We start from the raw sequence: 22,633 nt of genomic DNA, 5'->3' as shown, positions 1-22,633 counted from the left end.
CTGACATGTCACAAGAAGGAGATCAGTATTTGTGAAGGAATCCGTTTCTAGAGCTCCTGTTTTCTGACCTCTGTGCTGGTTCTGGGAAGACCCGTTGGCTGACATGAGCTCGGGGATGGCCTGTCCAGGTTGCCCAGGCAGTGAATGGAGAGAGAGACCATGTTATCTGAAGCCAAGGGATCTACAGAAGGACAGAGTGCTCCCTGTGGAGGCCCAAGGTTAGAGAGAGAAGTGAGGACAGGGGCCTTGGGCCACCCCAGCTGTCTGTCTCCCCCCACACCATCCCCCCAGCCTGGAGCTTCTGAGTCCACATGGAACATTCTTTCTTCTCTCTCTCCATTCCCTGTGCAGCCAGCCAGGCCAGAATGCTCCAGGACTGGGTTCACATGCTCGGCCCTCCCCTACCCCACTCCCTGAACCCAGCACCGCCTTCACCACAAATATCCCAGGGAGTCAGGGATGCTGCCCAAGTTGGCCTCCCCCTGTTGGCCCTGCTCCAGGGGACCCATTCAGCCCCCTTTGCTCCCAGCAGCCTCGCTTGTTCTGGAGCACGGCCATCAGGATGCCAGCCCAGACTGGGTCAGCCTATCACAGCTCAGTGCCGCACGGCTAATGCAGCCATCACTCCCCACCCCCCCCCCAACCTCTACCCCGGGGTGGGGGTGGGTAGGGGGACAGGGCAGCGTGTTATTACACTGTCCACTTACCACGTGCTGCTGGAACAGGACTTGCCCGGCCTCTAAATAGAAGCCACTTCCTGTACCTGGCTCTTGCCTGGCTGAGTACCCAGACCTTGCCTGTCCTAGGTTATCTGACCCCTCCACGGAAAAGGCTGGCCTTTGCACGCCCTCTGGCTACTGTCCCAGGCCACGACCTGGCGAATCCCGGGTGCTGGATCCGTCACACCACAGCACATCCCGGATCAGCCAGTTACCACTTGGTGACTTTAGCTCTCAGTCCTTGACCTCTCTGGGCCTCGGCTTCTACATCTGAAAAACCAGCTGCCAGATGGGTAAGAGCAGAGTTGAAGGACGGTCCATAAAGCACTTGGTTCGCAGGCTCAATTCGTGAAGGGGCTCCACTAGCGAAGCCTTAGCTCTTTCTGCTTCGAGGGGAAGAGGGGATCCACTCTGTTCCATCTCTCAGCAGGCGGCTGTCCTGGTCCCTGAGCATTCCTGGGTCCCGAAAGCTGGCAGCCACCGTGTCTCCCAGTGGTTCAGGATCCTCTAACATAGCACATCTTGGACCCAGGGGTGAGAAGCCACAGGTTCAGGCAGAGACTGGGAGCCAAGGCCTCGCTGCTAGAGCACCGACTTGTTCTGCAGCTGACCGCAAAGAGAGGGTCCCCTTTGGACATGTCTGCTTTAAGGCCCAAATTAAAACCCGTCACCTGTAAGACGGTGCTGGATGTACGCATGCATTCCTTCACGCACCGAATCGTTCACCAGGCGCTGGTACACATCTAGAATGGAGCAAAACTCAAGACTCAGCCCCTTGGCCCAACTCCGTCCCCAAGGGACAATCAGTCCAGGGAGGAGTCAGTCACACAAACAAGCCACTGCCCTGGGGGGTGATACTGGCTGCTCGGAGACCTCTTCCCTGCGTCTTCAAGGGAGCAGGGAAATGAGCTGATCTGGAAGAAGGGACACCTAAAGGCAGAGCCAAGCTGGCCTCGCCCAAAACAAGGGCCCAGAGGCCTGTGAGCACAAGCCAAGCATTACCTCAGGAGCTGGGAATGACATGGGAAGAAGGGACACAGGGAGTGCATGTGGCCACTAGTCACCAGCCTGACACCCGACGAGGAGACTGGACCCTGGCCAGGAGCACGGTCCCCCACTGTCACTGGCCACAGATGACACACAGCACGGAGTCTGTCTCCTACAAGATGGCAGTCGTGCTCCAAGAGCAGGAGAGAGACAACCAAGTCAGGGCACTGAGCCCAGGGTGAAGGGGTGGTGAAGGGGACTTCAGGAAAGCTCCTCCCCCCCCCCCACCTTGGGCTCAGGAGGAGACAGCAGTAGCCACCAACCAGAAGACTTGCCCGGGTTCCTGGGCAGTCACCAAAGGCAAAGGGTGAAATTCAAAATGAGGTGGGCAAGGGCACTGAGATTTGAAGCAATTCATTCAACAGACGGTTGAGTGGCCACCCCATGCATGCCAGGTACTGACCTTGGCCCCGGGCATGAAGACGTGATCAGGACAGACCTGTGCCCCACTCTCACGGAGCTTACATTTTACTGCCGGAGACAGAAAGAAACAAGGAGGCAAAGAAATAGCGGGGCAAGTTGGGGGGGATATGGGTGGGGGTGGGAGAATTGAACACGGCAGGGTTGGAGAAGATGGCAGGGACCAACCATGGTCCGTCCTTCTGAGTCATGGGAAGGAGTTTGATTTGGTTTTATTTGCAATAGGAAGCCATTAGTTTTAAGGAGGGAAGCGAAGTGATCTAAATTATGTCTTTCAAAGATGATTCTGGGTGTGGGAGAACAGATTGTAGGAAGGAAGAACAGAAACAGGGAAACCGGAGGAAGCGGGCAGAGGGGTGATCTTTCCTGACTTAAGGAGGAGAGCTCCCTGGGCAACATATTCCCGTCAGTTTCACGTGGGAGCTCTGGAATGTGGCCCCCCAACCCCATCCCAGCAGGAAACAGGTAGGTCTCCAGTATACTGTGCTTGCCCTCAGCAGGTGGCTAATGCAGGAGTCTAGGCGAGAGATGATGGCAGCTTGGACCACAGTGGTGGCAGTGGAGACAGAGAAGTGGAGGGACCGGGACTCGCCGATGGACTCAAGGAGGGGGAGGGAGAAGGCCAAGGAAGTGTCCCTGTGTGCACCACGCTGCTGGTCTGGGACCCAGGAGACTATGCAAGGTCCTCTCTGTCTGTCTCTCTGGGGAAGGATGGGATGCTTTCAATCAGCCACATTCCAGCATCACTTCAGGCTGTACAAGTGCTGGGAGGTGCTGGACAAGAGGGGCACCCTCGGCCCAGAACACGTGTCACAGAGCAGCCTTGGGCTCCCCAGCGCCAGCCGAGGCCAGGTGGCTTGCTACCGAGCGCAGAGCTGAGCGGGCTCAGATGGGGTGTGTGCTGTCCTTTCTTCCTGTTGGTAAACCAGGCAAATCTCTAGGGAAGATGAGTGACCATGAACTTGGAAGTCGGCCTGGGGACACTATCAAGGCCTCAGGAGGTTCTGGACTTGGCTGGGAACCCCTTGTCCAGAGAGACACCACAGGAGGTCCCCTGGAACCCCCACCCTCCATGGAGCCAGTTGGCTCAGCTTGTAGTCTGGAGCTGAGAGACCACCCCAGGGTGTAAGCAGAGGGGAAAAACCCACTTGTCACCCTTGGGCAGTGACTTCCTGAAGACCCTCGCTCTGGGGACAGTGGCATAATACAAACCTGGGATGAACAGAGGCCACAGGTCAATGACTTGCTTTTCCCCTGGGAAGTAAGGTCTGCATTTACTCTGCCCTGGGGAGCAGCTGACTTGGACAGCTTTCTCGAGTCTGTAAGCTTCTGAAAGCCAAGAGCCCAAACAGTAACACGATCCCTATGTGCGTCCTCCCTGGAAATCTGTCCCGGGGAGGCCCTGGGCACTGGTATCTGGTGTTCCAAAAAAGCAGGGCAGGGAGCACACAACCCTGATGTCTACCGGGGGACGAGACCTGGTGGGGTAGAGCAGACTGCATACCTACTGTGACCCCCGGGGCCATCTCGGTGGGCCACAGCCCCCCATATTTCAACAAGAGCCACACAAAGCCTTAACCCCAGACATGAAGCAGGTTTCTGCCGGGGGTGGGCTCTCTTCTTGCTGACGGTACAAATGTCCCAGTCGTTATACATCCAATAAATACATTGAGCCCTGTGTTGGGGACAGGGCAGTGAATGAGCCCCACAGGGGCCTGTCTTCCCAGAGGCCACTGTCTAGGCATTGGAGGGGAGGTGCAGGCTTCAGGCTGGCACTCCCAGCTTGGCACCCGTGGGCCCAAAAGTCACAGGCACAGATGAACCTCCTGCTCTCATCAGGGAGGCAGAGGAAGTTCTGAAAATACTTGGAAGGCCATGATAAGTGCCTCAGGACAAGCTTGTAGAATAAGATGAAAGGGGGAAATAAAAACACAAAGACTCCAAAGCAAATGCTTTCCCAGGATCCCATCTAGGATGGATGAGATGGGGGAGAAGTCAGGCAGCCATGGGACGGGGTTGGGGACCATTCATCCATTCACTCAGCAAATCTGCACTGAGTTCCCGGTACCTGCCCTCGCCGGGTGCAGGAGTGATCGCGGGGCTCCTGGCTGAGTCTGGGGTCTAGAGAAGGTTCCCGGAAGAAGAAGCACTACATCTAGGCCTTGAGGAATGAGCAGGCGGAGGCTGGGGTTACCCCGTGAAGGGGAGTGGGGAGGGGGCACTCCAGGTTCTTGTGTGGTACGTCAAGTTGAAGGGCGCCCATCCCCGCCCCTCGCCCTGACCTCTCTTTCTTTTGCTTTCAGCCCATGACACTGGTCTTGTGACCCTACAAGTTGCCTTCAACAACCAGATCATCTCCAACTCAGTGGTGTTTGAGTACAAAGCCCGGGCCCTGCCCACGCTCCCTTCCTCCCAGCATGACTGGCTGTCATTGGACGGTAAGAACAGCGCTCGGGTCACCTTGCCAGGTGTGAGGAAGAGGGGCACTTGGGGACCCTGTGCACAGGGTGTGAAAAAGAAGGAAACATTTGGATTCCCTTACTTTTGCTTGGAGTGAAAGTCTCCACCACGGAAGGACCCACTGAGTCCCTGCCCTTAACCTTGATCTCTCCCCTGGCACAGAATGAAGTTTGTGAGTTTGGGCCTTCGGCTGTCACTCCTGCCAGGGGATCTGAGTGGCCAGACAAGCCCCCGAGTTGCTAAGAGGTTCCTCTCTGGACAGACCTCGAGCAGCGGGGTCTGTCCATCCTCTGCCACTGCCCCCCGCCAAGCCAATTTCTAGGATGTCCTTGAAGAGAGAGCCCCCAGAGGCCGTCACCAAGCCCCGAGCCTCTAAGAGATGAAAGCAATGTGGGAAGCTGGGTGGAGGGAGCTCTGGCTTGGCTCCTTTCATGATCTAAGGCCTGGACAGGACGGCTTTGCGGGGGCGGGGGCGGGGGAGGGGGCGGGAGAGGGTGCTGTGTATTAAGTGCTTTTGCTTTTTATGGGTAACAAACCAAACCTCATGGAAAGCCCTCAAACACCTGTCACCCCCTGCTTCTAGGCTGTTTTTACTTTAGCCTGTGCCCTGTAGAGCATCTGAAACAAGCCCAGGATCATCCTCATGGCTGAGGGTGGAGGGCCAGAGAGCCCCAAAAGGCTCAAATGGAGGAGACAGGACCTGCTGTCCAAGCACGGCTCTCTGAGAGCCACCGGCCTTGAACATGAGTGAGTGTTGGTACCAGAGCCTCTGCAGAGAAGAGCTGCCAAAGACAGGTGGGGGGTGCTAAGGTCAGAGGCTGCCCTTCCCAGCCTGGGCATGCCCAGCAGAAGCCCCGGAAGTGGCGTGGGGAGCCGAACCGGCAGTCTGCTCTCTGCCCCCAGACGGAGTGGGAGGAATGGCTGCACACGCATCAGTATCAGGGCGGCTGGCGGAAGGACCTGTCCGTGGGGTGCTGGCCAAAGACCTCCATCAGCCTGCGGTGTGGGCCTTGCCCAAGCTGATCCTGGGCCCTCTGTAAGCACCTCTCTCCTGTGCACAGCAGCCCTTGGCCTTCTCACCTCCCAGACTTCCCCTTGCTGCTGGCTGCCGGGGGATTTCTGGGCTTGGGCACGTGCCCTGGGCAGCTTTCCTGAACCCAGTGTGCAAATATCAGCCTCATCCCAGCCCGGCTCCAGCAATGACAGGGTGCCTGGTGGCCACCCTGGCCGCCGAACCCTCTGAGCTGTTCCCAGAGGTGGCCTTGGGTCAGCAGGCATCTGCACCCTGGCAGTAGCCGTGTGGGAGCACCGGGCTGGCCTTGGCAGCCACCCTGGGCAAGACTGGAGCCAGCCAGAGCTGTGACGATGTCCTGCAGGATGTAACAGAGAAGGGCAGGGTGACCAGGGGCTCCCGTTCAGGAAATCCGGTTTCAGCCTTGCAGAACAAATGGGAAATGGAACAGGCCAGTCTGCAGAGTACTGGCTCTCCCTGAGTGACCAGGTCACCTCGCCAGGACAGGCCGAAGGATACTGGGACCAGCACAGGACCTGCCTGGGAGCTGGAGCCCTTCAGAGAGCCAAGTCTCAGCCAGGCGGTACCTCGGACCGCAGGAAACATCAGCCAGCCCCCCGGAAGCCAGAGAGCAAGCTGTAGCAGGGAGGCTGCGAGGCAGACCATGGGCAAGGAGAATCATCTTTATCTCATTACAGACACACTTCTGAGCCCTCCGCCACACCAGGTCCCTTGGGCGATGAGCCTGCTACCAAGCTGGACACCTGCTCCCCAGCAGCCCCCTCCAGAGGGGACCTGGAGCTCTGACCTCCACAGGCCTCCAGTTGAGCTAAGCATCCTTCAGGCCCTGGAGAGATGACAGGAGTTGGGGGAAGGACGTGGCAGGCCCACCCCGGCCCAGAGAACAGATCAGGGCCCCCGCAAGACCTCAGGAATCCCTCTCCCTTTGGTCTCGACCAGGTGTCCTTTCAAGTAATAGGAAGGGAGGGGTGGCCACCGCAGAGGAACCGTAAGACCCCTTCCCTAAGCGAGTACAAGTGCCTTATCCACGGAAGGAAAAATTTCCCAGCATTTCGCCAGCCTGATAAATAATAACCGTGCGGGGAGGTTGGGGGGGAGGGGGGAGCAGAACCGCAGCCGCAGCGCGAGGGCTTAATCTGCCCAGTGCAAAGGGGACAGCTGGGACAGCCCCGAGGGTAGCGGTCTGCGGGGCCTCTGGCCGACCCCGCGGCCTGGCAGAGAACTTGGTGTGGGGGAAGATGCTGCAGGGGCCAGGCTGGCGGAAGCCTTCCCCTCCGCGCCCCTCCCCTCCCGCCCCCGCGGTTACCGGGCAGATTTGCCCCGGGAGCTGCTGGGAGGTGGGGACGCGCGCGCCGCGGCGGCGAGGGGGAGGAGAGGCGGTGCAAAGGGGAGGGGGCGAAGGACCGCAGCGCCGAGCAAACTGGGGCGCGGCGGCCGGGCGGCGCGCGTGCACACACACGCGCGCACGCACGCACACGCGCGCACGCCTGTCCGCCCGCCCGCCCCGCCGGCCCTCCGCAATGCAGGGGCGCTTCGCCGGCCGGCCGCCCTCGCCTCCCCTCGCGCCCGCCGGGACTGCGGCAAGGCCCCGCGCCTCTCCCCAGCCCTGCGGGACCCGCGAGGTGCGGGGAGCCCGGCGGCTGCGCCCGCGCGCGGTTGTTTTCCCCGCACCCGTCGCCCTGCTCCCGATCGTGGGGGCGCGCTTTGCCCCCTCCCCCATCCCAGTGGGGGAGAAATGTTTGGGAAGAGGATTTGTGCCTTCATTTCATTTTTAAAATGGATTTGTTTTGCCAGACGAAAGGCCGCGTGGGGGCCCGAGCGTGGAGCGCAGCGAACCCGCACGCGCGGGCGGCGGCGGTGGCGCAGCCTTTGTCTGAGCCGCCCGGCCCGGGTCGGGGGCGATCGTCTCCGACGAGGTGCTTGGGCACCTAGTCCCCAAAATCCCAGCTGAGCGCAGCCCTCACCCGACGCGGAGATCGCGGAAGGAGGGAGAAGGGCGGGGGGGGGGGTGCGCGCTGTCGCCGCCACTTAGCTGGCTCGGGGCAGACTTTAGGAAGCGCATCACGTGGGTCCCAGGAGCTGCAGCTCCTCCCCCAGATCTAGGGGGTTCTCCTCCCTTACCCACCCCCCCAGCCGGGTCTGCCTGGACCCGCACTGCCTAGCGCGGGCTGGCAGATTGCAGGCCGCAGTATGTAATTGTGCTATAAATTCATGTGTGAGTAAATGAGTGCCCACCGGACACATCAAGAGTTTAATCCAGCCCAGTGGTCAGGAAGTCTTCCCAGACCTAAGACATCAAATCTGAGCAGGCATCCGCTAAGCCGAGAGGGATGAAAAGGAGTATCTTGGGGCGGGGCGCAGCGAGCGCTGAGGGGATGAATGACACCGTGGCTGCCTCCGGCCAGGCTACTCTGGGAGCTACCATTTTCACCATTTCACGCCAAAGGTGCAAATCCAGAACAGGTTTCCCCATGCCTGACCCCAGGCCGTTTGCCAGGAGACCCCAGAATGGTCTGGGGCAAGCCGCTAGCTGTGTATTTGGGAAGACAATGGCATCTCTTCCAGGCTAGAGACAGTGAGGCAGTGAGAATACCCTGGAGATATTTTGGGAGGGGCTCTGGGAAATGTCTCTCCTGCCCGCTGCGGGTCCTGGAGATACACACAGCCAGGGCTCTGCCGTGCACGGGGAGGATGTGCAGTCCGTTTAGATGGTCTGGCCTGTGCCTGTGTTTGCGAAGAGAATAAACCCAGGCCACTTGACACTGCGGCTCTGGAGCTGGGGGGGGGGGGGGGGTGGGGCTCACATCTAACCAAGGGCACTGGGACACCTCTAAGTGACTCCTGTCCCTGGAAGAGGAAATGAGAACTTCTGGGTGCCCTGTTCTTTCTCTTGCCCTGTTCTTCCTCCCCAAGGCCAGGTCGAGAAGCCCCCGCGGTCCCTCCGGCCCCACGGCAACCCCAGCAGCCCCCTTCTTGGAAGCCCACTAAGCCGCTTATACGTAGACTCTATTTTCAGTTGCTCCTCAGGCAGTTGAGCCTCTGCCCGGGCAAGAGGATTGGGGGGAGGCCCGGATGCAGCTTTTTGGGGCTCATCAGCTGGCCATCTGGGCAGGCCTCCCGCTGACCCTCGGGGGCAGGAGAGGGACCCTGTCCTCTCCAGCAGGGTGGGGAGCAGGGGCTACAGCTGTCTTTATCATCTTCCTGCATAGGAAGACTCGGGGCAAGGTGGACACTCCCCAGGGCCCAGGGGGCCATCCAGGAGGCCGACCCCCAGGGCAGCCTGCCTCGGGTCAGATGTCTGGGACGACTGAGAGCAGTAGGGAGAGGTCCTCCCTACTGAGGAGGTGGAGAGAAGGAAAAGTGAGATTTGATCTCGGGGTTTGGCTTTCTGCTCTGACCAAACCCTCTATGCTAACAGAAGACTCGTGGCTGGGGTGGTCCCAAGCCCCGCCTCCCACCTCTAGGCTGCCTGTGGCCGTGGTCCTGCCAGCCTTTCCCCTGAGAGCCGGTTTCTAAAGGCAGCCTCCCCCACCAGGAGCCAGAGGCCATACACTGACCTAGAGACCACGGGCGGGGGGGGGTGGGTAGCCCAGTGGCAACAGGCCGGCCATTCCAGCTGTGAGACTGCCCCCCCCCAAGCCTCTGGATGTTTTTTTCCCTCCCCTAGTGATACTCCAGGGTGTCAGCTGCTCCTGGCCCCACTCCCTCCCTCCTGGAGACTCACAGCCCACCTCCCAGTCACCCTCTCCTGTGCCTATTGTGTGACGCTGAACTGTCCACATGAGAGAACATGCCCAGAGCCAAACCATTATTTAAATAAGTAATTTGGGTGTAAATAATTGAAAATGTCACAGTTTTACTAAAAGTAAGTTTTACTAAAAATTTTATGGAGTAGGATACAAAACTCACGTGCGTTTTTAAGCTATGACATAGAGCGAGAGTGAATTGTCTTAAGCTGGGAGAGCTGCCCTGAATTCCATCCATAGCCAGCGCCCGAGGGCCCACCCGCACCTGCCTCTGGGAGGACCTGGGAGGAGAAGCTTGAGGAGCTCGGACATAGGGGTCCCCCCCCACAAGTAACAGTGGGTGCTACCAGGAGACTCCGGCATTCCTCTGGCATGGGTTAGCTCATGGTTCTCTGGTGCTTCTTTGCCGGAGCTAACCTGCTTCGTGTGCCCCAGGCTCCACTCCAGAGACAAGGTGACTGTAGACAAAGCTGGTTTGACCCAGTCTTCTACTTGGGACTTGAAGCTGAGTGGCAGGGATACCCCCTTCTCTGAGCTGCAGCCTGCCCAGCCAGTGCCTTGCATCAAAGCATGAGGGCCCTTCCCATAATCGGTCTTTGCGGGGTCCGTGTCATTACAGACTGGGGATGGGTGTCGGTCCTTAGCCCTCCTTATTCAGGGGCCAAGGGGCCTGGTCCTCAGATGCCTCCTGGAGAAGTGATCTCCTGGCGTTAGCAGCTGGGGCCACACCGTGTCACCATATAGATGAGTGTAGAGCTCCTCTGTGTGGCAGGGAATGGGTCACCTTGGAGCTGGGCCTCACCACCTCCGTGCGGCAGTGACAAATGGGGCCCTGCAGAGAAATGGCTCTGAGGAGCCCAGCCTCTGCCGAGGCCAAGGAGGCAGCCTCGGCAAGTTCATCCTGGCTGTTGGGGTAGGAAACAAAGTTAAATCCATGGTGGGGGTGGGGAGGCTCCAGGGCTTGGGCAGACATGGGTGTTTTTGAAGCATCAGCTTCCCAGGCCGTCCAGTGGTCAGTATCAACCCGGTCGTCCTTGACCATTGCATTAGTTTCCTTGGCCCAACGTAACAAATGACGTAGACGCAGAGGCTTAGAACAGAAATGTATTCTTGGCATGTCTGGGTGGCTCAGTCGGTTAGGCGTCTGACTTCAGCTCAGGTCATGATCTTGGGTTTCGTGAATTCGAGCCCCACGTCGGGCTCTGTGCTGACGGCTCAGAGCCTGGAGCCTGCTTCCGATTCTGTGTCTCCCTCTCTGTCTTTGTCTCTCTCTCTCAAAAATAAATGGATATTCAAAAACTTTCTTTAAAAAACAGAAATGTATTCTCTTGCAGTTCTAGAGGCGGGAAGTTCAAAATCAAAGTGTCAGCAGGGCCGTTCTTTGAAAGCAATAGAGGAGCATCCTTTTTGCCTCTTTTAACTTCTAGTGGCTGCTGACAACCCTTGACGTTCCTTGGCTAGTGGTAACGTGACTCCAATCTCTGCCTCCGTTGTCACGTGGCACTTTGTCTCTGTGTGTATCTCTGTGTCCCCATTTTCTCTTCTTAGAAGGGTGCTATTCATTGGATTAGGGCCCGCTCATCCAGTATAAATTCGTTATAACTGCTTATCTCTTTAATTAACGAATTACAAAGACTTTATTTCCAAATAAGGTCATATTCTGAGACAGAGGGAGAAGAGAGTGCCCCAGGATAAAGCAGGCTACACGGACCTTAACAGAAGGTTCCAGAAGGAGCCCATGATAGAGACTGAGAAGGAGCAGTCAGGGGAGCTGGCGGAACCAGGAGAGGATGGAGTCTTAGAGCCTAGAGTCTAGAGGGCTTCACAGGAGGGGTGGGGCAGTCAATGGGGTCAGAGTTGCCAAGGGCCCACAAGTTGAATGACAGTGAGCAGACGATGGGGTGCTCTTTCCTGGGCCACTCTCTTCTCCCTGAGGGTTTGTCCTTACCCAGGGCGCCCTTTATGGTATATAAAGGTAAAGGTGCAGTGTCTCCTCCTTTGTGCCCCTTCTCAGATCCAGAACCATCCATTAACTGCCCCACCCCCACCCCTGGACAGCTCTGCTCAGATTTCTCTTGGGCAAAGTCAACACGTCGCAAAAGTTACTCACTACTGTTCTTTTGTTGCCCCACCCGCACCTCCGTCTCCTATAACATCCCCATCCTAGTGGGCAGTCCAACCACAGGAAGCCAGGAGTCACCCCGAGACCTCCCACTCACCCCTCCCCGCACCCCATCACCAAAAACCTAGTGCTTTTCTCCCCCTGGTTTCTCTCGCTTCCCCACATCCCCTGTCCGCCACCTTCATGCGGCCCAGCATGACCTCACACGTGGAAAGCAGTCTTCCCGCCTCTCCTCTTGCCTCCTTCCCCCAGGACCGTTGGTTCTTCATCTGCTGGGCACCAGATACTGCTCTAGGCTCGTGGAGTTTATATTCCAGTGGGAGAGAAAGACAACGAACAGATCACAAAGGGACACATCAGGGCACTTAAAAGGGGTGGCCTGGTAGAGGGTGCCAGGGTGGCTACTGTAGGCTGGGGGGTCAGAGGAGGCCTCTATGGGAAGACAGTGTGACAGGAAAGGAGCCAGCCACAGTAAGCGCAGGGGAAGAACCTTCCACACTGAGGGAATATCAAGAACAAGATCCTCAGAGAAAGAACAAACGAGCCTGGCGTGTCGGGGGAGCCGAGGAGATTTCTGTGGTTGAGCAGAGTAAGGGAAGGTGCAAGGGAACGAGATGGGTCCAGGGAGGTCAGGAGGGGCCAGGCCACGTGCAGCCCGTCAGCCAAGGCAGAGAGCTGGAGTTTTATCCTGAGGACAGTGGGGGCCACGGGAGGGTTTTATGCAGGTGAGTCGACGCCCTCGGGTCTATGTTTTGAGACGCTCCCAGCTGCCGCGTGGAGACTGGACCGTGTCTCCACTTGCAAGGACACCACCTGACACTTGCATCAGTGCAGTCAAGAGATGATGGGGGCCCAGACAGGGCTGGTAACGATGCAGCCCAGGAGACACAGGTTGGGGTTTGGAGTAGAGTCAAGGCTTCTGCGGATGATTTGAACGTGAGGATGAGAGAGAATGACGGGTCGTCCCCAGGCTTGGGGCTTGAACAACCGGGGTACCGTGCATCGTTCCCGGAGATGGAAGGGTTTGAAGAAGAAGCAGCAGGTGTGGGAGATGGGGAGTGAGAGTTTGGCCTCGGTCACGTTATGACTTGTTACTGCCTTGTTAGAGTTGCCCAGTGTGCACTTGAAAGTCTGCAGGCCAAGGAGAGACCCAGAACGGAGGTAACATTTAGGCATCATGGGCTCATAGATGGAATTGAAAGTCATGGGTCTAAATGCCACTGTTCCATGAAAAAGTGTAGATAAGGGAGGGGGGGGCGCAGGGTCCACCATAGGCTCCCCCAGACATCCGGATGTCAAACAGAAAGGAGCTGGCAAAGAGGCTGGGAGGAAGCAGCCAGGGAGTCAGGAAGAAGTTGAGAGGAGGTGATCCTCTCAAGGAAAAGGACACGGGCCGCCGTGTCACCTGCCAGGTGAAAGGTGGGGCAGAGCATTCCGGGCAGAGGAAGCCTCAGGTACGAAGACCCTCAGGCGAGGGGGAACAGCGTGAGTTTAAAGAACCCAGACAAGGGGCTGAAAGTTCTGGATAAGATGCTGTCAAACCTGTCTCTGAGCTCAGAGCCATGGCCTTCCCCAGTCCAGGGCAAAAGAGGAAGGCCCAGGAGCCTCTCAGACTCCTACCTGGCCTAGGAGATCTTGCGCTTTCCATACCTCCCACAGCTCCCACACCTCCACCCACAGGCCTACGGGCCCTCAGGAACTCAGCTTCACTGACCCTGGGCCCAGGGAGACATCCTGAACCCGCTCTGAGTCCCTGGGACAAACTCTCTCCCGCTTGTTCCCCATTGGGATGCAGGGGCTGGGGGCAAGCCTCAATGCACGAACTGTGACTTACCATCAAAAGGCGCGTGGAAGTGGGTTTCTCAGCCCTGACCCCTGGTTGTTGCCAGAATGCAGGAATCCTCTAGATTCCAAAGACTGCCTGGCAGGCCCGCTCGGGCAACTGTACCCCCAGCTCCTCAGTTGATTGTATTGGGCTCCCATTATCCTACCACATCATTAGAGTGTGGGTCAGCTGTGCTCCAGAAGCCGTAGCCTCAAAGAAAGCCCCCTTGGCAAACCTGGGACCCCAAAGAGACCGGCAAGCCTGGGGATACAGATGGTCAAGGCAGCATTTTGCGGCTTCCTCGGCCTTTCCTAGCAACTGGCTTCCAGAATCCATCTCCCTGGAAAAGAACGAAGATGTGGATCTATTTAGCCAGCAGTGGGGAGCAGTGATCCTAAGACTTTGACACTCAGAGCGTCATCGGCAAGGAGAAAGAGGGCAAGGGCAGCACAGGAGCTGCTGTGGCCTCCTGGAGGAACTGAGTCCTGCAGGTCCCAGAGCAGGGTGAGGGGAGACACCTCCCTCCACTCCAGTCCCCCGCACAAGACTGAGAAGGCAAAACAGCCTCTGGCTGGGGCTGAGAGCAAGGCCTCTCCTTTGAAAAGCTCCTAAAAATACACACACTTCTGATCCGTCTGAGCAGCCCGGCCGACCTTGTCCCCCGCCTGTGACAACAAGCCATTGAGAACAGTCTGACAGGCCGAAGACCAGCTTCCTCCCCTGCAGTAACCTGCTGACGCTCCACACTTGTGAACCCGAAGTCCTTTGTTTGAGAACAAAAAGTGACAGGCAAGGATGTGTCTGATGTTCTATCCTTAATAAGAATCACAGGAGACGTTTTAAAAATCAGTGGCAGAGCGGAGAAACAAACTTAGAATCTTCGGGAGTTAGAACCTGAAGGAAGCCCGGCCAACCATGTGGTCCAACCTGCTCGTCTTTCTGGAAGGAATCTGGGCCCAGAGAAGAGCTGTGATTTGCCCCAAACCCTTGCTGAAGCAGGACCAGACCCTGCACAGCCAGACCCACCCAGGCTCTGGGAGCCAGGACGCGAGGTCGGAGGGGAAATGAGCTGGCCCGAAGCCATGGGTGGCGTGGCGGATTGCGGTATCTTTGCCTTGGTCGGTGTTTGCTCAGGTGTCCCGGCTGAACGGGCTGGTGCTCTTTCCCATGATTCGCACCGACAAGAGAGAGGGACTAGCCCCCTGCACCCACCGTCTGCTCCAAGCCCCTCCTGCTGAGGGACTGCTTCTGACATCAGCACGCGAGGGGGGTCCCCCAAGTGTCCTTTCTCCCGCCCAAGTCCGAGATGCGCTGGAGATGGGAGCAGAGAACTCGCCCCCACCCCTGCCGCCCCATTCAGCAGCACCCGTGTTTAGAAGAGCTGGTGACAACTTGTGTCACTTCAATGACATTAAGCTGCATCCATTGGTCCGGACACACCTGGGAGAGCCGGCTCTTTCTGCAAAACCTGCCTTTCGGCACAGAGCTGCCCACCCAGGGGTTACAGCAGTGACATCTGAGTGGCCACCACCTGCCAGGCCTGCCCAGGAGGGGCTTACATGTTACTCACCGAACTTGCGCGCAGCCTCGGAGACACAGACACAGCAGCAGGCCAGTGATGCAGAGAGAATCACCCACAGGTGATCTGACTCCACCCACCCGCTCTTGACTTCCCTACAGCGACAGCCTTCCTCTGGGTCTCTTCCTACTCCAGTCCTGCTGCTTCTGACCTGGCGTCCAGAGCTAGAAGTATCCCTTGTCCCTGCTCCTCCCTTCCCACAATCCTCTCCCCCGCCAGCCAAGCCGTTGACAACTTAGGACCTTCAAACCCACAGGGCTTCCTCCCCCTGGATCTATCACTCTCCTATCTTAGGTTTTTCCCGTCCCATACGTAGGGCAGGGCCTCCCAGCAGCCCTCCACTTCTTTCCCTTCCCATCCATGCCACGTGCCACCATTACATTCAGAAGGGACCCGCTGTGCGCCTGGCACCGTGCGAGGTGCTGGCCCCTGGGAGACAGACAAGAAAACCGGCAAACATAACCCCGTGTAGTGAGATCTGTTAGGGAGACAGGCACGGGGCTGGGGGCGGGGGGCGCCTGTTGGGAGGGTGTGGTCATCTGCTCCTTGGGAAGGTCTGGATAAACTCACTCTCCAGCGCGGGACACAAACCCTTTGTGGGCTGACCCCAGCCTGGCTTCTCAGCTCATCAGCCCTCCCTCTCCCCTGCGTCAGGCTTCACCCCTGCACGGCTCTACTGCAGCGCTCAGATTTCCACACACATGGTGTGCTATTTCCCGCCTCTGGATCTTCCCGCGTGCTCTCTGTCTGATCTCGCGGGTCTTTCCCTGCGGTCAGCGTGGAGAATGCCCGCTCTATCGAAAACTTCTATTCTAACCCCCTTCTGCTATAAAAGCCAATTCCGCACCCCGTCCCTTTACCCCCCCCCATGCCGGACGCCTTTTTACTTCACCTTCCCGTCGCACTTACAAATTCCTCCATTGGCCACTCTTTGGAATCATTTATTCACTAACTGTTCGGCGCCAGGCACTGGGCCGAGTGCTGGAATCCAAACAACTGGACAAAACCAGATGAGGTTCCTGCGCTCACTCAGCTTACCATCGAGTGCAGGAAAAATCAGACCCGACCACCATGCCTTCCCACAAACAAGAGCTTGGGGAACTTGTAAGAGGGGTGGGGGACACCTCCTCATGAGGTCTGGGAGGGATTTCTGCTCCAAGAAACGAGCCTTGAGTTGAGATTGGAAGAAGGAGAGGTTAACTCCACGAAGAGGGGAGGCAAGAATATTCCAGGCAGAGGGGACAGCATGTATAGAGAGCTGTGCAGTGAGGTGGTGTAAGGGAGCATGTGAAGGCTGATGAGGTGGAAAGGGAAGCAAGGATCAGGCCAGAAAGGCCAGCGAGGTACTCAAGTACAGGGCTGTGTGGGCCAGGCTGAGGAGAGCTTACTTTATCCCCAAGGAGAGGGCAGGCACTGAGGGTTTGAGAGGCAGTGACATGAGCAGGTGTGCATTTCAAGAAGGGCTCTTGGCTGCTGTTTGGAGTACGATGGAAGGAAGGTCAGAGCTGGTGAGGGTAGACTAGTTACTCCTCCAGTCTGGAGACCATGCTGGACTTGGTGGTTCTGGAGAGAAGGGATACAGTCAAGAGACATTCGGGAGGTGGCATCAGTATGAACTGCAGGTGGCTTGGATATGAGGACTCTGTGTCATTTAGCCTGGTGAGGACCAGTCACAAGTTGGGCTGAGTTTGAAGGGCCTTTGGGACATCGTGTGAAAAATCAATCGCGAGTGAGTGGATGTTGGCTCCAGAGCTCAAAGAAGCAGATGGGCAGGAGAGAGGAGTCTGTGACATGTCTGCATGGAGGTGGGCCAAGGGGTTTGGATGACATTGACAAAGGTGAGAATAGCCAAGGGCTTTTTGTCTTAATTATCATCATGCCCCAAGAGGCTGGGAACACAGTAGGTGCTCAATAAATGTTTCTTCGAAGGAACGGACAGATGGACGGGTGCATGGTTGGATGAGCAGATACATGGACAGATGGACAGCCAGTGGTGTTTTGTGGGCATCATCCTCACTGCTGATTAACCTCAGCTCTAGGCTGTAGCGTCCCTGATGTCCTCCCTGATGTCAGAGCCGGGCTGGGGAGGGGGTACAGGACTGACCAGGCGCCATCGCCTCCTGAGAGGCACTCTGCTGGACGCAGGGTTTTACAAGTCAATTGTGCATGCGCCTGCCTCTGGGGGCTCATGGCCCAAGACAAGGCAAACCAGAGAACACAGTCGGTGTGATGAGTGCTCCATAGAGGCAGGTTCTGAGTGTTATGGGAGCATACGACAGAGCCAGGGGTATCCCTCTGTGCCCCCATCAGGAAGGGAATGTGTTTGACAGAGGCTGATCCTGTATGAAAACCGTAATATTTGTCTGCAGCAGTCTTCTTCATACGCAGAAAGAATGGGAGAGCATTAACCAACCATGAGGTCAGAGGGCGCACAATCCATACAAGACCACCCTCAGCTCTGATGCTAACTGCAAGTTCGGGGGTTCCCAAGTCCATGCTCAGGTTCGCTACTGCACTGAAAGGATTCACAGAACCCACAAAAGCCGTTATACTCAGCTACAGCTTATTACGTCAAAAGGATACAGATGAATGGGGCTCCTGGGTGGCTCAGCATGTTAAGCATCTGACTCTTGATCTCAGCTCAGGTCTTGATCTCGGGGTCATGGGTCCACACCAGCACGGAGCCCACTTAAAAAAAAGAAAAAAAGGATACGTGTTAAAACCAGCCAAGAGAAGAAATGCAAAGGACAGAGACGAGGAGGCCACCAAACAACCGGCTTCTGTTGTCCTCTCCCTGTAGACTTGTGGACAGTGCTACTCGCCCGGCATCAATGTGTGACCGTACTCCTGGAGTATCACCAACCAGGGATGCTCACTGGAGCGTTGGTGCCCAGAGCTTTTATTCGGGCTCCATCACGTGGACATGAGCAGTTGCCCACCCAGCTGACCTGTCCCCTGCCTCTCTAGAGTTGGCTGATACTGTGTGACCACAAGCCTCCATCCTAAATCACACCGTTGGTCCCTTTAGTGTTCAGTGTGGCCAACCCCACCCTACAAACGTCCCATGACCCACACTCGCCTTAAAGCATATTTTTAGTCTATCCAATGACAAAGACACTCCCACGAGGCATAACATCCCAAGGGCTTACAGACCACCTTTCAAAGGCGAGGATGAAGGCCAGACTTCTTTTTGACCAAGGTTAGATTATGTTACTGAGCAGAACAACACCTCCTCCTCCTCTGTTCCCACCTGCCCTCCCCTGCCTCCCCTGCGCCTCCCCCCAGTTTCTTTGTGTCTTTGCTGAGAGAGGAAACGGTGAGCGTCCAGTGTGTTTTCGGTAGTTTCTGCTGCTGTTGTTTGTAAAGCGGTGCCCCCACACAGATCCTGGGGAGTCCTCAGCCATCCTTTGGGACTGAAGAACGCATTTTATTAGGACAAAATGGTTTGGGTGGAGACTTTGTCTTCTGCAGAGAGGGTTGCCCAAGGTTCCAGGTTGCCTGGGCAGAAGATGCGGAAGTAAGTAGATCGCAGATCAGTCCACCTACTTGTGGATTAAGTGAGAAATTCTAGGAGCCTCTGATGGCTAAGCTTATTATTCTAACATATTATTTCAGTTACCTCTTTAAATTACTCACTTGTGCCACAACCTGTGCTGCTCTGTAAATGAACCCGCAGCCCATTTCCATCCTGCAGACGGCAGCCCGGCCCTAGCCGTGTTCTCTTCTCGCTCAAGTGTTCTCCAGATGGCTCCATTTGTTGCTGCAGGGTTATGAGCAGCTCCATTTGGAGCCGCCTGACCTCCCCTCCCCCCCCCCCACCGCTGCCTTGATGGGACCTGGGAGCCACAGAACCAGCACCCCTCTTCCCACACTGCTCCTTTTCCTTCTGCCAACACTGATGGGAATAGATCTGACCTTGCACATGGGGACCCGTGGGTGCAGATGGGGACTCCAGAGCCAGGGTGGGGACCTAGGCAAGAGCATTCCTGTTCAGTAATACACCTCTGAGAGAAAGGGAAGACACAGGTTCAGCCTTCGGCCACCCGCTAGGATATTAACAATTCAGTGTGATTCTTGGGGCATAAGAAATGCATCGATGCTCTAATTTTATAAGCTCAGTGATTATGACACGGGAAGGCCTGGCCTGGGTCATTGGGGAGCAGTAAATGCCCGTGGAGCTCCCTCAAGTAGTCCCAACACGGGAGGTCCCGCACGGAGGCGCTATGGGGCCAACCCAGAACCATTGCAAGCACAGCCCCATGAGGCTGGGCCCCATGCATTCGAAGCCCCCTGTTCTCTGGAACGTGGAAATGGCTAACGCATTCATCACGAGTCTTTGGGCTCCTCCCTTGAAAAGCAGCAGGAGAGAACAAGCTGTGAGCAGAAAGCAGATGTGCGGCAGGAAGTCTGACTCCAGGGCCTGACTGCACCTAAAGACATCATTCCTCCCCCTGACATTCCTGTGTTTGACACCCAGTAAGAAAGTGAGTGGGTGCACGTTGTACATTTCCTACATTACTTAAAAGTGAGTTAAAGCCAGGACGATCACTGAGTGGGGCTGCAGGCATTCAGGGCATTTCTCTTCGGAAACGGGTAGACGGTGCTCCTCAGGCCCGTGGGTAGCAGGGCCAAGCGAGGGACTGACCCAACTTGCTGATCCTGAAGGAGCTGGTGAGCGGCCGGACTGTGTGGGGTGGTGGCCGCACCACGAGGAGCCACAGCAGAAACGTGACCCGGGGTGTCAAAGAGAGATGGGCTAGGGGTGGGGGTACACATGTGTGCGTGGGGGTACGCCTCTGTGCTTGTCCCCGGTCACCTTTTTGTTTTTGTTTCTCTCGCTTTAACACCTAAGGGATCTAAAACTCTCCCCGAGTCAATGTGTCAGTTCCACTTCCCTGAGATGCACCAGATTTAAAACGCACTTGCCTCTAATCGTGCCTTCCCTTTTGACTGCCTTTTTTCTTCTTTTGGTAACTCAGAACACGACGTGACGCGACAGCATCACCTGTGCCATCCTGACCTCAGTAATTAGTATTCCCAGGCAGTAACTAGTTGCTTCCTTAAAAGGAGAACTTTCTAGCTCTTGTCTTCACTGGTGCATGAGCTTCGGGTTTGGGTAGGCAGCAACCGTCAGGATGCCGATGTCAAAGTGGTTTTCACCATAAATACACTGTATGGGTCTTCTGACTCAATTGCTGCCTGTAAGAGAATATTCTTTTCTCTTTAATCAGATTTCCACGTTCAAAAAGCACAGTGTTGACTTCGGGAGAAAGCACACTGTGGCAGTTTTAATAAGTGCATTCTGAGTGTAGCTTTAGGGGAAACAGTGCCTTTCACACACATGACGCCACTGGACGGTGGGTACCCGGAAGCCTCTCCCGGAGGGTCTCTAGTTCTCCTGCCTCGAGGAGAGGCCAGCGGCAGCAGCCCAGGGGGGCACCTGTGGAGCTGTCTCAGACTCTGAGGACCCGAGCTTCCTGAGCTCCTCTCCACAAGGATCCTGGGGGCTTGGGCCCCGATTTGGCAAGAGCGGCCTTGAAGGGGACCACGAACTCTGCACATGAGGGTCTGTAAGCCCTCAGGCAGGCAAAGAGATACAGGGAGGGGCGGAGGACTGTGCGAGAAGAGAGAGCTTGTATCAGCTCAGGCAGCCATAACATAATACCACAGACTGGGCGGCTTAAAGCACAGAAATGTATTTTCTCACAGTTCTGGAGGCTGGAAGTCTGAGCTCAGGCTGTCGGCGGGTTTGGTCTCTGCTGAGGGCTCTCTCCTTGGCTTGCGGATGGCCGCCTTCTGGCTGCGTCCTCACAGGCTCTTTCCTGTACATGTTTGCATCCCTGGTATCTTTCTGTATCCTAATTTCCCCTGTTAAGGAAAGGACTCCGGATGGATTAGATGAGAGCCTACCCTAACAGCCTCATCTTAACTTAACCACCTCTTTAAAGGCTCTGTCTCCAAATGCAGTCACGTTCTGAGGCATCGGGGGTCAGGGCGTCAACAAGTGAATTTGAGGGTGACACGATTCAGCCCCTTACAGAGTTATTCTCCAAAATGGGAAGTTCTGCCTGAAGGGGATTTCATCACTGCCATGAGGGCTCTTCTAAGGCCCCAGACCCACCCTCTGAGACCTCACAGGGGGCCAGTGACTCAGACCCCAGGGCTCATGCTGGAGTTTTCTATGTTGGCCAGAGCATGGACTGGTTACCTTGCTCTATTGTTTAGCTAAGACAAAATGACAACACCTTTTGGGCACCAGGCTATGAGCTTCACAAATATCTCACTGAGTCCTTACGATGACCCTGTGACCCACTATTATCATCCCCATTTTATTTTATTTTATTTATTTATTTTTTTTTTTTTAATTTTTTTTCAACGTTTTTATTTATTTTTGGGACAGAGAGAGACAGGGCATGAACGGGGGAGGGGCAGAGAGAGAGGGAGACACAGAATCGGAAACAGGCTCCAGGCTCCGAGCCATCAGCCCAGAGCCTGACGCGGGGCTCGAACTCCCGGACCGCGAGATCGTGACCTGGCTGAAGTCGGACGCTTAACCGACTGCGCCACCCAGGCGCCCCTCATCCCCATTTTATAGATGAGCACACTGAGGCCTAGAGAACAGACCCTTTCCAAGGTGTCAGAGCTGGCAAATAGGCGTGCCCAGGCCCTTCTGACTCCTGAACGAAGCACTCACTGCTTGGAAGCTCTGCCTTCTAGGGGTTTTAGGCTTCTGGTTCAAATAAAGCCCAGGCCCAGGCTGGCCTGACTGGCCCAGCTTAGAGGGCTCACAGCTCAGATGTGACCCTGCCTCTCTGAGCATCCCACCCCACCACCAGCACCAAAAGGTGGCCGTTGAGTTGACTGGCATGGCTTCAGGAAGGGTGCTCGGGGGTTGGGGGTGCAGCAGCTCTGTCAGCCAAGCGCCCAAGGCTGTCTTTTGATCAAGGAGGGGCCGTCACTCCCTGTCCTTGCCTCCTTGTTCCACCTGGTTGTACCTGTCCCTATTGCTGTCCCTCTGGCTCCCTGTGAGGCCCAACAGAGAAGCAGCTAAGAGCTCCAGCTCCAGAGTGTGGGATTTCAGGGGGCTCTGCTCCTCACTAGTGCACAGTCTGGGGCAGTTTATATAACCCTGCTGTGCCTCAGTTTCCTCCTGTGTAAGCTGTGATAATAGTAGCACCTACTTCCCAGGCTTGGTATAAACATGGGAAGAATGAATGTGGGTAAGGAGTGCAGTTGGGGTCAGTGACTGTCATCCTGATGATGACGACGACAATGATGATGATGAAGACGATGACGATGATGAAGACGACGACGATGATGAAGACGATGACGGTGACAATGATGACGATGATGACGAAGACGATGATGATGATGAAGACGATGACGGTGACACTGATGAAGACGATAACGATGACGAAGATGATGAAGAGGATGATGAAGACGATGACGATGATGACCATGACAATGATGATGGTGACAATAATAACAATGATGATCATGATGATGTTGATGATGATGTCGATGATGACAACGACAATGACTGTGACCACGAAGACCATGATGATGACTATGACGATGATGGTGATGGTGACGATGGCAGCTTCCGCCCCAAGAGGAAGAGTAAGCCTCTCCACCCCCCGGGTGGCATCTGCTCACTGGGCTCCCATCACCCTTCAGACTCA

The 22,633-nt window shown here is 56.3% G+C and overlaps 1 protein-coding gene across 1 annotated transcript in view; it reads left to right on the top strand.

The window, feature by feature from the left end:
- CAMTA1 (calmodulin binding transcription activator 1) overlaps window positions 1-22,633 on the top strand; it is an 852,027-nt gene that overhangs the window by 769,741 nt on the left and 59,653 nt on the right. Inside the window, exon 11 of the mRNA XM_047083614.1 lies at window positions 4,490-4,624. Coding sequence (XP_046939570.1) covers window positions 4,490-4,624 — 135 coding nt within the window. The remainder of the gene's footprint in view (window positions 1-4,489; window positions 4,625-22,633) is intronic.

This window comes from Lynx rufus, unplaced genomic scaffold (assembly GCF_022079265.1).
Source record: "Lynx rufus isolate CCGP_SWC_20201006 ecotype Redwood Valley unplaced genomic scaffold, mLynRuf1.p SCAF_2, whole genome shotgun sequence".
NCBI classification, from domain to species: Eukaryota; Metazoa; Chordata; class Mammalia; order Carnivora; family Felidae; genus Lynx; species Lynx rufus.
This window is presented reverse-complemented; position numbering and strand designations above follow the sequence as displayed.